Raw genomic sequence first — 15614 nt, 5'->3', positions numbered from 1 at the left:
CTTCCACATTCAACCTATAATCCGCGCTTTGCGTTCGCCGCAGTGGCCAAAAATGTTACACAAAATAATAGCCGTTGTGAGTGTGCCGTTGTGTGTGTGTTCGTAAATGATGGAGTGTGAAACATGCGCTTCAATTGCTTCCCATACAGCATCTGCATAGACCTACGAGTACTCATCAAAAAGTTTGCAATTAAGTGATCAGAGCGTCCTAAATATTCCAAATGTCGATTCCATCCCATTGGCAGCTATTTCCACCGAACACTAGTGCCTGAAAAAGGGGTTTTGTGAACTTCCCTGCTTTGAAAACTTGAGCTTTTTTTTATAACATTATACATACTTTTCATGTCTGAGCCCATATGTATTTATGTTCGTGTTCCTTAGACCCATGTGCTAAATATAGACGTCCATTTTTGATGTGAGTGACATTATTTTTTGTGTTTAAATGCCATTTTGTTTGTTCGATAACTCACACACGCTCGATGGCTTGCCAAATTATGCTTAGCTTTTGTCTGCAGGAGCGACAACCACTGCAAGGACATTTCGTATACACACACGCACAGGCGGCGACTGCGACTCTCAGACAGAGAAATCCACACACGGCCTGCGCCTGAAATATGAATGTGCGTTTTCCCGAATGTTTGTTTCTGCGAGCAAAGCAGACCGAGCCATGATGTATGGCAAACAGACAAACAAAAGTTGGGTAATAAATTTTAAGCGCAAAGCGCGTTTCGCTTCTAGCATTGTTTATAGAGGCGAGAGGGTAGATCGAAGTAGTGCCATTACCAGGGAGAACAACAAAGCGGGAATGGCGACTTTGTGGATATACGAGTCTCATTGAGTCAAGCGCCGACTCTAAAATGAGTTATCTTTTATCAATAATGAACATATAGGGCTAACCTTCTTCCAAGAATTTAAGAAACAAATGCAATTTAAATCAGAATATATTTACCTATTGCCAAAACATTTGAAATATGCCTTGGAACTAGCTTTGTTCCATAAATATCATCATTTTTATAAAACTATTAAAATTATTCTTTGAGCTCGCTATAGAAAATATAATATGTAGAAAATATGGGAAAAAACCCATGCTGTTTTGTATAGCTTTTCTATTTAAATATTATTTTTATAAAATATTTATACATTTCTAACCTAAGTAAGCCCATATAGAAACAATGGGCCTTCACTAACTAGCTCCATTAGGTCTATTGTATTATTTTTATGGCAACACTCATTACTGAACTATCAGTTGTTCAGCCCTCGTATTCAAAATGTCTTTGGCTTATGCTATATATCAAAGCTAGAAAAAAGAAGCGCCATGCTCTGCACTAAAAGCCTCAAACCCAAAATTTTTTTATGTCGCGCTCGCATTATCAAAAGTATAAAGTTCCGTGTGCCGACAAAGCAAGAAAGGAGAAATATTGCATATGCTGTTCCTGCCGCAACTGGAGCTGCTTCTGCTGCTTCTGCTGCTGCTGCTGCTGATTATAGGTAAAATTATATATTTGCGTGTCAGACGGGCTTATATCTGGCAACTTGCCGCAGCGGCTCGACACAAAGGTGACTGACTATAAAAATGGCAGGCCACATGGCAAAAGGAATGTTAGCCATGCATGTTAAGCGTTCGAAGGGAAATTGTTTTCTGTTGGCTGCCAAAAACTAAAGACATTTGTCACACACATAGACACACACATACATACATGCATACAAACGCATGGGGAACAACATGACGTATGAGTAACATGCGATATCGCCTTACATTGCGGCAAACAATCAAAGTGAAATTAAGTTTATATATTTAATGCTATTTACTGCTGCCGCTCCATTTTCAGTTGCAGAGAGCGTGGCAGCGCCTAAAAGTAGGCAACACAATGCGAGTACACAAAGGCCAGCAGCGAACGAAATTAAAGCCGCAGAAAACCAACAAACACACACACATACACACACACACACACACACAGGCACACAACAAAAAGTTTTTTCCTTTTAGATTTTCACTGATTAATGAGAAAAGTTTTAGTTGTAGTCAGAAGAGGGTTGCAATGGAAGCGGGGCTGCGGCAGTTTTAATTACACACACACACACACATACATACGTAATGCAATGCACACACACTCACACACGCTCAGGCACTGTTTGCGTAATTAGTTTGCGTCACTAGTGCACGTGACATTAATTAATTGAATTTTTTGGCGCTTCAATACGAGTACGAATAAAAACTCAACTGCACTGAACAAACGTTTGGGAAAGTTGTCAAGTCAGCTGCTCGGACCAATCGCCTCGGCCATATTTCAACATTCGCGACATACATTTTACGGTATTCGAAAAAATATTACCTTCTCCATTTTCTCTCTCTCTCTCTCTCTCTCTTTGTAGACACTTCACGCGCCGGCGATAAATACGAGACCACATCAACTGTCAGCGGTTATACGAAATACATGAAGTTAAAAATACGCTCTGTGGGGCCCAACGATTTCGGCACCTATCGCTGTGTGGCAAAAAACTCGCTGGGCGAAACCGATGGCAACATTAAGCTCGACGGTTAGTGACGCATCGATATGCACTCTATATGTACATACATATATTTTCATTTTTAGGGTTTCAGAAATAAAACAAATGTCACATTTGCCTAGTTTATATGCAACAGCAAATGTGGTGTGTAAAATGTTGCAGCTGTTGAATACACATATGGCCACATGTCCAGACTTTTTTACTCACAGCCAGTGCTGGCAATATGTGAATTTTAAAGTTAAAGCTTTTAAGCTAACGAGTGCCGTAAAATACGGTTGGCAGTCGGACTCTTTGAGCCATTCCATTAGTGCTTAATTGTGAAGTCGAGATGGCTTTAGATTTTACATATTTTTAGTACCTAAACACTAAGGAAAGCTATTAATGGTACTAAAATAATTCATATATAGCATACATTTATAGAATCAACATTTTAGTGGATAGAGAGTCTAATCTCATAGCAAAAGTATTGGCCTAATTATGCAACTTTTTAAGAATATTGATATACCTATGTTCACTTAAAGGCCTTAACTTCCACGTCAGATTCTACTTATAAACATCACTTTAAACATCAGACTTCAAGCGTAGCTGGGAAACGATCAGATCGACCAGCCCTCACAATCAGAAGAGGCATAACGTATGATGCCCCGCTCCGATGCTTTCTTATTTGTATTTCATTCTTACCTTATTTTCGAGTACTTATCAAAGCTCTTAAATCCATAAATTAAAGTACGAGTATATGCCAAAATTGTACAAAAATGAACAAACATTTAATCTTAAATCCAATTGAAAAATTATTTATGCTTCAAAATTGTTTTTAACGTATTTTCTTTTTATAGAAATGCCCACACCTACAACTGCTATAATTTCGGAGATGGCTATGCTGAATCGAAGCTATGGTAAGTTTTTATTTGAATTGAATACTGAATTTCCATCACTTGTGCAGTCAGCCGTTTTATTTTAGATTCACAAAAAATCTCTATAATGCCACGTTCTAAATTCTCAATTAAAGTTTCTGACATTTAATCTATTACTCGGCATCACTCACGCAATCAACCTCACAAAAAATCTCTATAATGCCACGTTCTAAATTCTCAATTAAAGTTTCTGACATTTAATCTATTACTCGGCATCACTCACGCAATCAACCTCGTATAAATAAATTGACATTTCACAAATTAAATAACTCACCAAAGATATGTTTTTTAGTTTTATGCACTGCAAAAGCAACTCACCTGCACCTAACAGAAAGAATACAAGTATATGAACGAAGTTTCTTAGACTGTCCAATACAAATACACTTTGGCAAGAAGCGTTAAGGGTATTGCTATTTATACTGATACTATGATATGGAAAATAATAAGAGGAATCAACTAATTAGTATTTCTTGAAAGCTCTTCTTAAATGTTTGTTCCTAATTGCAAACCATATCCAAAAGAATTTAAAGCAATTAAAAACGATCCACAATTAAATTTTAATAGTTAGCTTTTATTTTTAGAAGAGAAATATTCCTTTTTCCGAATTTTCTATAGACATAGGTGAAGATAAAAATTGTGGAAGCAAACTTGTTGTCCCATTCCAAAATAACAAATCAAATATTCTTCGACTATAAATTCAGAAGACTAAAGAGCTAAAGAAGAGCTTTATTCTCATGACTTTGTCCAATAAACATGGAAATAAACACTTAATCAATATAAAGCAAAGCTTACTTAAAGGGTAATTTCCTTTAAAAAGAACTGGCAGAAGACATTGAGGAAACATTAAGTTACAAAGCACTTCCCTCGTCTACCAAAACACACGCCTTATGTCAACTATGTACGTCAATTTTTTGTTTATCCTTTACAGCCCCACATGCCTCAACGTCCAGCTAGTATCACGTTGCATGCAACTTTTTCATATCTTGCTTTCTTTCCTGCCCCCTCGTGCGATTTTTTTGTCTGCACGGGCTGTTATTAAATGCAAATAAATGCAAATAATAAATAAAAACACCTAGCATACCATTCTTCAGTCTATATGTATATTCATTTTAATATGATTTTTGTTGTTGTTTTCTCTCCACTACTTATGAATTCTTTATATATATACATTTCTTTCATGTTACGCCTCACACCAAAACAAAAACCTCCAACCAAACAACCAAACAACCAAACAACCAACCAAACAACAACTACAACTACTAATGCCATAAACCATGTAACGTGTTGTTGTTGTTTCTCCCAACAACCACAACTACGACGACTCCCTCTGACTGACTCTCGCTGCATAAAATTACAAAAAACTGCACATTGAAAATGTAAAAAAATAATAAAAACAAGATGGCAAGAGACGTCATAGAAATAAATTTGACTCGGCTAACGCTTTGCCTGATTACGGGGTTGAGGAGTGGCGTGACGGTGCACAAGGTAAGTACCTGATGCCTGGAATAGCGGCTGCCTGACTACTTGGCTACCTTTTTATGGCAACCGCTGCACTTTTTCATAATTTGCACATTGCCGCTGTTGCTGTCGCTGTTGCATTTGCTTTTCATATTTTCTTGCATTTATTTTATATGTAATTCACATTTCAAGTGCGTCGTCGCCGTTGTCGCCGTCGTGCTTTTCGTCGTCTTTGTTGTTGTAGCTGCCTCCCGCCACGTGATCTCGTAATCATAATTTCCACGCCCTGCAATCTTCATGTTGTCCTTGTGCGCTGCCATTTTCATAATTCAAAGCTTGTGATGGCGGAATATTTCGCCATCATCACCGTGGCCTCAACTTTTGCCATCGCCTTTGTGCGGTTGAGTGTTTAGTGTGAATGTTAAAAATTAATTAAATATCCTTTGCGCTAAGTGACGCGACAGTTTTGTTCCTGTTCGCAAATGTCCCTGGAAAATAAATCTTATTACATTTGTCGTGGCCTTATATTAATGCAGAGCCGCATTCAAAGCGCAAAGCAACTAATTAATTGCACTTTTACCGTGCATTGTAATCATTCCCAAACAATTTCCTAATTATGTATTTACAAGATATTTGCCAGTTTCAATTAATTTCGAACACTACTATAAAGGCACAGCAATGTTGATGGAGTCTGCAGAGGTAGTAAAGCAATATCGGTGCAAACATATATCGATCCTATCTTGCCTTATTCACATTAAAGTCATAGCGTTCAGAGTGGACTAGAGAATAAGTATAATATTTTATTATTAGTACCATACTTTGTTAGGAAAATGATTGTATTGTTATTTTTTGTAAGCATTATTAAAATGTTGCATTTCGAGTTTTAATGGGTGGCCGTTTTTTGGTAATGTCCTAATTTTGTTATGTATTTCATATTTTTCGAATCTTTGACATTCTTTGAATACAAAAGAGCACAGGCAATACTGGTAACGAGCTCTAAATGCTACCTAAATCCCATTCAAATTCGTGGAATACAAAAGTGCCACAAAAACTTTCCTAGGTATGAGAAAAAGAACGCAGCCACTGTGTAAAACCAACCGCAATTTGTGCTGTATTTTATTTGTATTCTCTTTCATGTTCATCCGAAATGCATGTCAGACATTTAAGTCGATGCCGTAACGTTTGTCATGCTTGTGGGCGTTTTAGCAACCAATACAAACAAACAGACACACACAACAACAAACACACATTCATATATACAGGCAGCTATTCAGTTTACCCAGCAGGCCTTGGTTGCATGGTATCTGATCGTCTTACGCGATACTCCTTCTGAATTTAGAACTCACTAAAATAAAGCTGTTTTAATTTCTGATTATAAAATTCTCATAAAGTATGTCAGAACAGAATTCCAACACAAATTCAATCCGCACATTTCAATTCGTCCCTTTCTTCCACGTCTTCAGAAGTTTTATTAAAATATTATTTTCTTAAATATTCTTCATTCAATAATCTCAATGCTACATTAGTTTAATTGATAATACATGTTGAATAATTTCTTAAACTTCAATATAAGCTGCTTTACTTGTAAATTAAAAAAAAAAAACATAATCAATGTATTAACAATAGAATACGATTCACACAAGACTTTACCAATATTTCTTAATGTATGGAATAACAGCTATGCTTTTATTATTTCATATCAGTTGACAAACAACAAACATCCGAAGTAAACGTACGTATTCAAGGAAGGTATCATTTTTCATCTCAAATATAACAAGTAACAATCGCAAGAAGTTCATCTTAAAAATAAAATAAATAAGAACGGACATTTTATCCTACTAGGTAGAGCATATTCGAACGTACTTGAAATATTTAGGTGTGTGTGTGTGTGTGTTGTTTCTTCTTTCCAGTCAAATAAATTTGCTGCAATAAAAGCGCCGTCAATCGAGAAATGCAACAATAACAATGGTAACAAAATGTCCATAAAAACTAGCAAAATGTTGATTGACAGTGACATTGTGACGTTGTCAATATCAATGCACACAGACCCATGATTCTACAGACACACACATACACACACAAACACACACATAGGCTTGTATGTTTGCATGTCACGTGCCGCTCAGTCGGGGTATAAATTTTATTCACTGTCAAATATGGCGGCTAAACGATATTGGAATACTCGCGCAAATTAGTTGACCAAATAAATGGGAATGCAAAAAGAAATAAGCGTAAAATTAGACATAATGTGAAGTTTGCAATTTTTGCGCCATTTTCATGTCTGTCGCATATGATGCGGTTTTAATAAAGCACATTGTAATACAACGCCAATAACCAATCGAGAAATAAAAGAGTGGACGGCGAAAGCCGTAAAAATATTGGGTTTACACATCGAATGCATTTTAAATGCAATTATTTAAGGCACGCGTCCGTAAAATGCCGTTCAACCGACTGCACTAATGAACCCGAACCGAAATGATCCGAACTGAATTGCAACTGAGCTGAGCCGGTCTGAGCTGAGCTGAGTTATGCTGCCAGGAGGGCCGGCGGGGCGAGTAGGCTGGATGGTCAGCGGGTGAGAGAGTGGAGAATAGATGGACGAGCCGGCACGCAAATGCAGTCAGGCGTGCATATCCAAAGTGCACAAACAGTAAAAGATACCAAGAGATAAAATGCTGCTTCATTGCATATTTCAATGTGTGCGTGTATGTGTGTGTGTGTTTGTGTTTGTGTGAGTTGAGTTTATTGATTCCCCTTGAAGTTTAGCATCACAGAGTGCATAAGTTTGTGCATATAATTAAGTTAGTAAGAGCAAAAGAAAATAAACATTGAGAGTTGTAGAAAAATTGCAAAATTGTACAGCAACAAATTTTGAACTATGACTCGCCTTTTTAAAATTCCAATTATTCTTTAATAGTTTTCGACAATAGACTTTTATAAACATATTCATTTTTTTTTTAAAATACAAGCAAAACACCTTTGGCTTTAATAGAAGCTGTTTTGAAACATATGCAAACTGAAACTAAAAAAAACCTGACTAAAATAGCTAAGAAGAAATCATAAACTATAAACAATAGCTGTGAAAATAGTTAACACACTTCACTTCATTTACAACCAAAGCATCTTCAAAACTTACCACTTGATCAAGCAACAATAAGGAAGAGTATGCTTGATGATCAAGAAGTTATACAGAAGTCTTTAAAATATTCAGTTCTTCACATCTTCAGGAGGAAAGAATATTACCCGATTAATAATTTAACAACAGCAGTATAAAGTAAATTATTAAATTAACTCGGGAAGATAAATGCTGAAAATTGAAATATCCTTGAGACCTTAACCCGATTTTAGGTTAAATTATTTGCATATATTACAGCAATAAGATGATTATCATCTGTCCTGCAAACGGCGCAGCTCTCCATTAATAAATATAGATAAAAACGATTGCCTTTTTGCTAATAGATAAAAGCTTTCCAAAATATTTAATTAATTTTAACTTCTGACATATATGGTATTTCTGATTGTTTGTATTTTTATGTTGAATGGGAGTTTTTGTTTGCACATAAAAATCAACAAAATCAACTCATCTTTCACATTCTCCCAATTTCAATAGTTAGTTTCATTTACCACAACATTTTTCTATTGAATATGTGCCAACTATAAATATTGATTCGGTCTCGTTGCTCAGATAAACAAAAAAACTTGATAAATATGTACGAGTGTTTAAAATAAAAATCAATTTTGTATTGAAACCAAAATGTTGCTGCCACAAACTGAGCGCAAATGCTTTTTTGATTGATTGCCGACTGGCAGTTTTGATGCTGATTTCTTGCTGGTTTGTTTCACTTGAACTTTTTTCCTTTGCGTTTGCTCTGCAGCTTATAAATAAAATATCAAATAAAGTATAAAACGAGCGCCAGACAAACAAAGGGAACAGGAAATAAAGACGACGGCAATGGAAACCAACCAACCAAAATATCTATAAAAAAAAAACGAAATGAAATGGGAAGGGAAGGGAATGCAAAAGGGAAATATTTATTGGTTGACATCAAATGAAATATGCCATCAAAATTGTCTGCATGTTGGTCTGACACCTTCTGAATGTGCTTTCAATCAAGCGTTGTAAATGCGGGCATTGACAAACTCACACACACACACACGTACACACACATTTGTACACAAATTTGTACACACACATATGTATACCGCTTATTCCGTTGACATCAATCAAAAAGCCATACGAATTTCCGCTCATGCTTTGTTTGGGGCTTTGAGCTTTAAGTACGCAGTCAACAATATTGTCTACCATTTTTATACATGTATGTATGTATTAGTGTGTGTGTGTGTGTGGGAGAGTGTGATTGTCGGCCTTCATGGCCACAATATTGGGCTTTAAGTTATGCGAAGTCTGGCCTGTTTGGCCGCTTTGGCAACTTTATTTGTGTTTGAGCGCATCTATCACTTTTTATTTATGACTTGGAATCTGGCATTTAACAACAACAGCAAGAACGCTAGCAGTATAACTAGCCGGCGGCCAGACAGGATCAGCAGACATAACAACAACAACAACAACTACAGACAGCTATGGGGGAAAATCAACGCAACACGCGCTTAAAAACCACTTTGTTGTTATTTATGACGTTAGCTGATGAAAAGCCAAATGCCAAAAGATTAAAAGTAGATAAAATATATTTAATAGCCTAGCGCCCGAAATAACAACAAACATTGTGGACCAGACCACAGGCACAGTGGTGTGGGAGTGATGCTAAATTGAGCAAAAATACTGAAAACTTATTGTTTCTTATTTCTATGTTTGGATAATTTGCATTCCTTTTGCAGAGCATGTATAGAAATAATAGAGATTTGAATGAATGTCCTCAACACCTTATTTCTGATGCTCAAAGGAAAGGAGCTGTCAATTATTTTGGTGCTTTTCTATACATTTCTTTAACAACTACTAATTTAAATGTATGATTAGTTTTCAGCATTTCAATGATTCCAATACGTTTTGTAGCTTTTTAGATTAAGTGAGTTCTGTGGATCAACAGTATATATTCTCCGGTATATGTTGTTAGTACAATAGACAACTTCAACGGTAGATAGGAAGAAAACTACCAGTATATGAAACTTTACTATATACTTTCTTTGTTCTAGAATAGGAATTTTGAAAAAGAGGTCCATTACTATCCATTATCCATTAACTGCAGATGAAGAAATGAGAAACTATTGTTACGTATATCATTATTTCAGAGCATTTATTTACCAGAGCAATCATATTTTTTAATCAACTAGTTATTTGAAAGTTAAGTGTCTGCTCACAGCCGATTAAAATTTAAGTACTTTTTAGCCACTGTGTCAGCCATATATTAAACATTGACATGCGGTCAACAAAGTGCGTTCAATGACGTGCATAAAAACCAGCAATGACAACAACAATAACAGCAGCAACTATAACAACGGCAACCGCACGCCACGCACTCAATCAACCAGAGACAGAGACAGGCAATGGCATGTGTGGGGCTGTGGGGCGGGGTGCATTGACTGGCAGTGGCGGCCACTCTCGACTGTCGACTGTCGCCTGTCGAGTTGCTTTGTAAAGACGCAGGAGCATTGGACACGGTAAAATATTGTCAAGTAATCGCTGTCCAAGCAGAGCGCTCAATGTATTGACGCAATAAAGACACACAATGACGACGTAAAAAATAGAACAGAAACGGAGTGACATGTCAACATGCAGGGACACAAACGCTGTGGGGTTAAGAGTGCATTAAAATGACTGATATAAATATTACTTTAGCAGTCAGTCAGAATTGGTGAAAGACAATAAAATGGGACAGTGCTATAAACATACTGCCAGAACTTGCATATATAAAGAAAATTCAACACTAGAACAGGATAAGTAATAAGTATTCTAATAACTAGAAATGTATTACTTCTTTCAAATATTATTTTAGGCCCACAATTTCCTATCACTGTGAAACTATAATTAATAAATACATATGCTTATTAAACTCATGGATGCCCTAAACTAAAAAGATTCAATTTCATATATAATATAACATATAAACTCAATTTCCATGAAACTGTATTTGGCCACAAAAAACAACAAAGCTCATTCCCTATTTCCCATACTGACGCTTTCGGTTTATTGTTATTGTGTAAAGATGTTTTCATTTGTTTTTAACCTGTACTTGAATCTTCCACAGATCATGAAACTACAGATTTATAAATGATACACACTTCCCATTAGATTCCATTTCAAATTAAATTGATTAATTCCCTGCTGGCTAAATATATTAGTAACCAATAGCAACTATCTTTCTGCACCTAAACTAAAAAATTAAATTAAATTACTTTGCAGTTGCTGCAGTGCAAACGAACGTTGTGTTGCTCTTTTAAATGAATTTTCTTCTTGTGCTTTTCGTTTATACAAGTACTATATAGCTGTGTCCCCCGATCATACGCAATATCAAAGAAACTAGAATTGCTTGGAGTTCCTTCGTTTCTTACAATTTTTCACTTCACTTCTCTGCAGTTAACCAGCAAAGACTAAGGAACAGTGGCAGCAACAGCAATTCTTATTTTATCGACTGCAGCAATAGCTTGTATTGGCCGCCATCGAGCTAAAATCACCTCGATTGGCCGCAACACGAAATCAATACATTAACAAGCAACAGCACACGCATACACACACGCACACAGGAAAGAGAAAAACTATTAAATGCATAGCATACTTAGAGGCAGACAAAGCCTGGCTGGCAAGTGAAGGCAGGCAGGCAGGCAGGCAGCCAACAGCAATTTTCTTTTATGCTCGCATCGAATGCTTATGCGAATACGAATATATCAAATGCCATTTGGTTGCAGGCGCGCGCGCACCAAGCACAAAAATAAATGAAAATATAAACCCGACTAACCGCAAAACTGATTACTACAACAGTCTCACTCACTCACTAACTTCGCTTCTCTTTCTTTTTGCTTTGTCTTCCTCACAGGCAACATGGGCATGGGCCAAGCTGGCGATAACAATCAAACGCCCGTGCGTAATCCGCCCGGAGCATTTCACAATTCTGCAGGCTCGCTGGCACAGCATAATCTACTTGGTAAAATAATGCGCGGCATTAAAACGCAATCATTTGGGATTTTCAAACGTTTATCGAGTTATTTGCCGGAGGCAACGGCAACAGCAAAGGCAACAGCACTAACAACAATAGCATCGTCAGGCTGCTGGTGGCGTATGAGTAATATTAAAAACAGGCTCTATACACCGGAGACTCTTGTCAGCACTAGGCTAAACATAAATAGCAGCTGGTGGAACAGTAACAACAACAGCAACACCAACACTAACTATATAACGTGGCCGCAACGCTCGCTACGAACAATTCACATTGCTCATACGCCACATGCGCCCGCATCGGCAACAGCATCAACATCATGTCTACTCATTTGCATAGTAATATTAGCAGATATTTTTGTTGCCGCGACTGTTATGCCCAAGTTGTTGTTGTTGCTATTGCATTTTATCGGGAAACACATCGCATTTTCTATTAGGCGTCGCCGTCGACGTTTAACATTTTCGACTATTCCGGCTAATAATGTTGCGGCCTTGTTGGCGCAAATTTATGCCACAGCAACAACCATAGCAGCAGCACACACTTACGCCACTACAACAAGGGCAACAAAAACGTCAGCAGCAAAAGCAGCAACAACAAAAATAACGAGAAGCATAACAGCAGCAGCAGCAGCAACAACAACAAGACCGAAAACATTTGATGTGCTTTGCTTTAAAAAGTTTTCAAGATGAAATCAAATAATTGCAAAAAACTCATTTAGGGCACAACAACAACAGCAGAAGCAGAAGCAGCTACAACAGCAAACTGTTAGCAGTCGTAGAAAATAAAATCAAATACACAGACACATACACACAAATGCTGACAGGCAGAGTGAGTGAGAGGCAACACAGAAAATTGAAGAAGTCTAGCAGCTAGACACAATACATACACACGCATAGATATGGATATAGATATGGATATGTTTGTACGCTGGAGCATAAAATGAAAATCGTGTAATCATTGGCAACGGTTCTGAGTGACAGCTTATTAAGATATCTCATGAAGAAAAAGGCAAGGCCAAGACATGAGCGAACTATAAGCCATTGTTAATTGTCAATCTTTGTTTATACAACATATAGACGTATGTACAATATCAATACATATACTATAACTTAAAATACAATGCTTACACGACTAATGCCGTTTCTATGTTTTCATTACAACAGCAACAGAGAATTTTAGTTTTTTAAATTCGTGCATTGTTTTCCCCCCCACTATAAACTTCTTCCACCGCCCTCCCTCGAACACTAAATTGTTTATATTTGTAAATGTTCAATTACATCAATTTAAATAAATTAATGCCACATTTCTCATGCAATCACCCACTTTCCAAAGCAATGCCTACAGATTATGAAAAAATATTTGGCATGCAAACAATTAGTTTCCAAATCAGCACAAATATGCAAAAATTGGAAATACGAGTATACTCGTATAGTATGTGTGTCTATAAATTCAAATCAAATGGCCAGCAGCAAATTTCTATGCAAAACAGGTCACGGTGTAAAAAAAAGCCGTAAATTAAAATAAATTCGTTATAGAGGAAGCAAAAACTGTTAATCAAATTTGCATTTAGATGAATGTACTTATATAATACATAGCGAATTTACATAGTAAATTTAGCGAGAATAAAACAAAAAAGGAAACACAGAAATTATGCTAAATATGTTAAATTCTAGTCAAATATTAGTAAGCGATAAGTTTGCTACTAAATACATTTAATAAATAGATTTATGGCAAGTAAAACGTTGCTAATACGCAGCTCGTATTAAATTCAACTTAATTGCTTTCAATTTAATTTGGATTTCATTTTATTCATAAGCCCATTTGTGTTGCAACTCTTCATACGTATATTTTCTTAAAAAAAGAATTTAGTTGCACATTAGTTTAATATTCTCATATATAATTTCCGCCCACATTAAACCGATCGAAACTAATGCTTCCTTTTAAAATCCCACTTAAGTAACCTTTAGAATTTGAAACAGAGCCTAAAGAAGTAAAATCAGAAGTTATTTTATTCTTCTATATTGAAAGTCTTTCTTTAATATTAGAAAATAAAGTATAACTTTAAATAAATGAGCCTAAGGTGCAGCGTTGTTGCACATCTTATTCAAGTAAAACCATAACAATTTAAAAATATATCTGGTAGTAATGTGAAGCGTACTTATATCTATTTTATTCTTTTTTCAATTTATTTCATTCCTAAAAACAGTTATTTTAACAAGTGGAGAACGTTTTGTACTCATTGCAGTTATATACAATTTAATTTTTATTTCATTCTGAAGATGTTAGTAGGAAATAGGAATACAATTCTGCCCATACTTCGACTACCAATTTTTTAATACTTTATGTATTTTAAGCTATTCTTTTTAATTGAGCATAAAGCTTAAATATGTAAATAAAAATATTACTCATACAATGCAATTTATTAATGAAAATAACTTTGTATATATGTAGCAAAAACACATCAACTTTTGTGTATAAAGAATTCCATTAAAATAAAAAACATAATATACAACCATTACAGCAGCGAGAAATAAACCCGATATCGTATAAAAAACTTTTATTCCAAGCTTTGCTTCAAAGTCTGTACATAAGAAAATGCTAAAACGTATGAACGTTGAATTGTATGTTGAAATGTTGGATAAATAAGATATTATATAGATATTTACTGAACACTATAGAGCATATTTATAATTATATATAATATGCCGATATTGTGCAGCGTTTATTTCTTCAAACTGAAAACAAATATTTGCTGTTACAGAACAAAGAAAACTTGAATTCTACGTATTCTTAAGACGTACGTAAAAAGCATAAAGAAGCTCAAACAAAATACAATTTACAAGAATAGCAGACACTAAGAGTTAGTTTACTTAACTATATATTTAAAACTAAATATATAGTTAGTTATTAAATCATATATTATATACATATATAGAGCTATATCTATATAAATATGAACTAAGTTATAGCATATCTATGTGACATATTTGTATGTAAATGTATGCAACAATAAAATGAAATAAAAAATATGTTTTGAATTCGTTTCGTTTCGTTATTCAATGAAGGTAAGTTTGGAATATTTTCGAATCTATTTGAATAATTTTGTGTTGAACCGTTTCAGCGTATTGCATTGTGGTCTTAAGCTCGAAACAAAAAACAATTTAACAATTAAATTATAACAAAACCCCTGAGAAGTTAAGCAGCTACTTTTGAAGACCACCATAGCCTCAAGCAAACTTGAGGAATAAAACAAGCTAAAAGCAAACCAAATATACGGCTACAGAGTAGTAAAATCAGTTACCTAATCAATATCTGACGCCTATAATTATAATTATTATTATTATATACGTTTTTCTGACTACATATATTGCTTAAGAAATGGGCACGCTGTAAATAACATACGTCATCAAGTTTGCACTGTCCGGGTAGGCCGCGGTATTTTAACGACACTTATACCAGCAACTACCAGGTAAACATAAATGAGCAGTAGGCAAATACATTGCTGGTTTATTTAATGTAAGCAGCTGATTTTTGTTTACGTTTCGCAATGCACCGCAAGGATCGCGTTGTTTACATTGGAAGTGCAGCCAATAGGAGAGCCCCAATTTGTTTACGTCAGATGTGC

At 35.6% G+C, this 15614-nt stretch overlaps 1 protein-coding gene across 3 annotated transcripts in view; it reads left to right on the top strand.

Moving 5' to 3' along the window:
- The window catches only part of LOC115626525 (Down syndrome cell adhesion molecule-like protein 1 homolog), a 149938-nt gene extending 136359 nt beyond the window's left edge, over positions 1–13579 (top strand). For 2 of the 3 annotated variants that reach the window (XM_030521904.1, XM_030521906.1), the window contains 4 exons: positions 2374–2538; positions 3345–3404; positions 4821–4907; positions 11870–13579. In XM_030521904.1, coding sequence (XP_030377764.1) covers positions 2374–2538; positions 3345–3404; positions 4821–4907; positions 11870–12678 — 1121 coding nt within the window. In that variant the 3' untranslated portion in view covers positions 12679–13579. The remainder of the gene's footprint in view (positions 1–2373; positions 2539–3344; positions 3405–4820; positions 4908–11869) is intronic. The other variant, XM_030521905.1, reaches the window with a different exon arrangement.
- The last annotated feature ends 2035 nt before the right edge of the window (positions 13580–15614 follow it).

This window comes from Scaptodrosophila lebanonensis, unplaced genomic scaffold, assembly GCF_003285725.1.
Source record: "Scaptodrosophila lebanonensis strain 11010-0011.00,11010-0021.00 unplaced genomic scaffold, SlebRS2 tig00000085-arrow-pilon, whole genome shotgun sequence".
Taxonomy (NCBI): Eukaryota; Metazoa; Arthropoda; class Insecta; order Diptera; family Drosophilidae; genus Scaptodrosophila; species Scaptodrosophila lebanonensis.
This window is presented reverse-complemented; position numbering and strand designations above follow the sequence as displayed.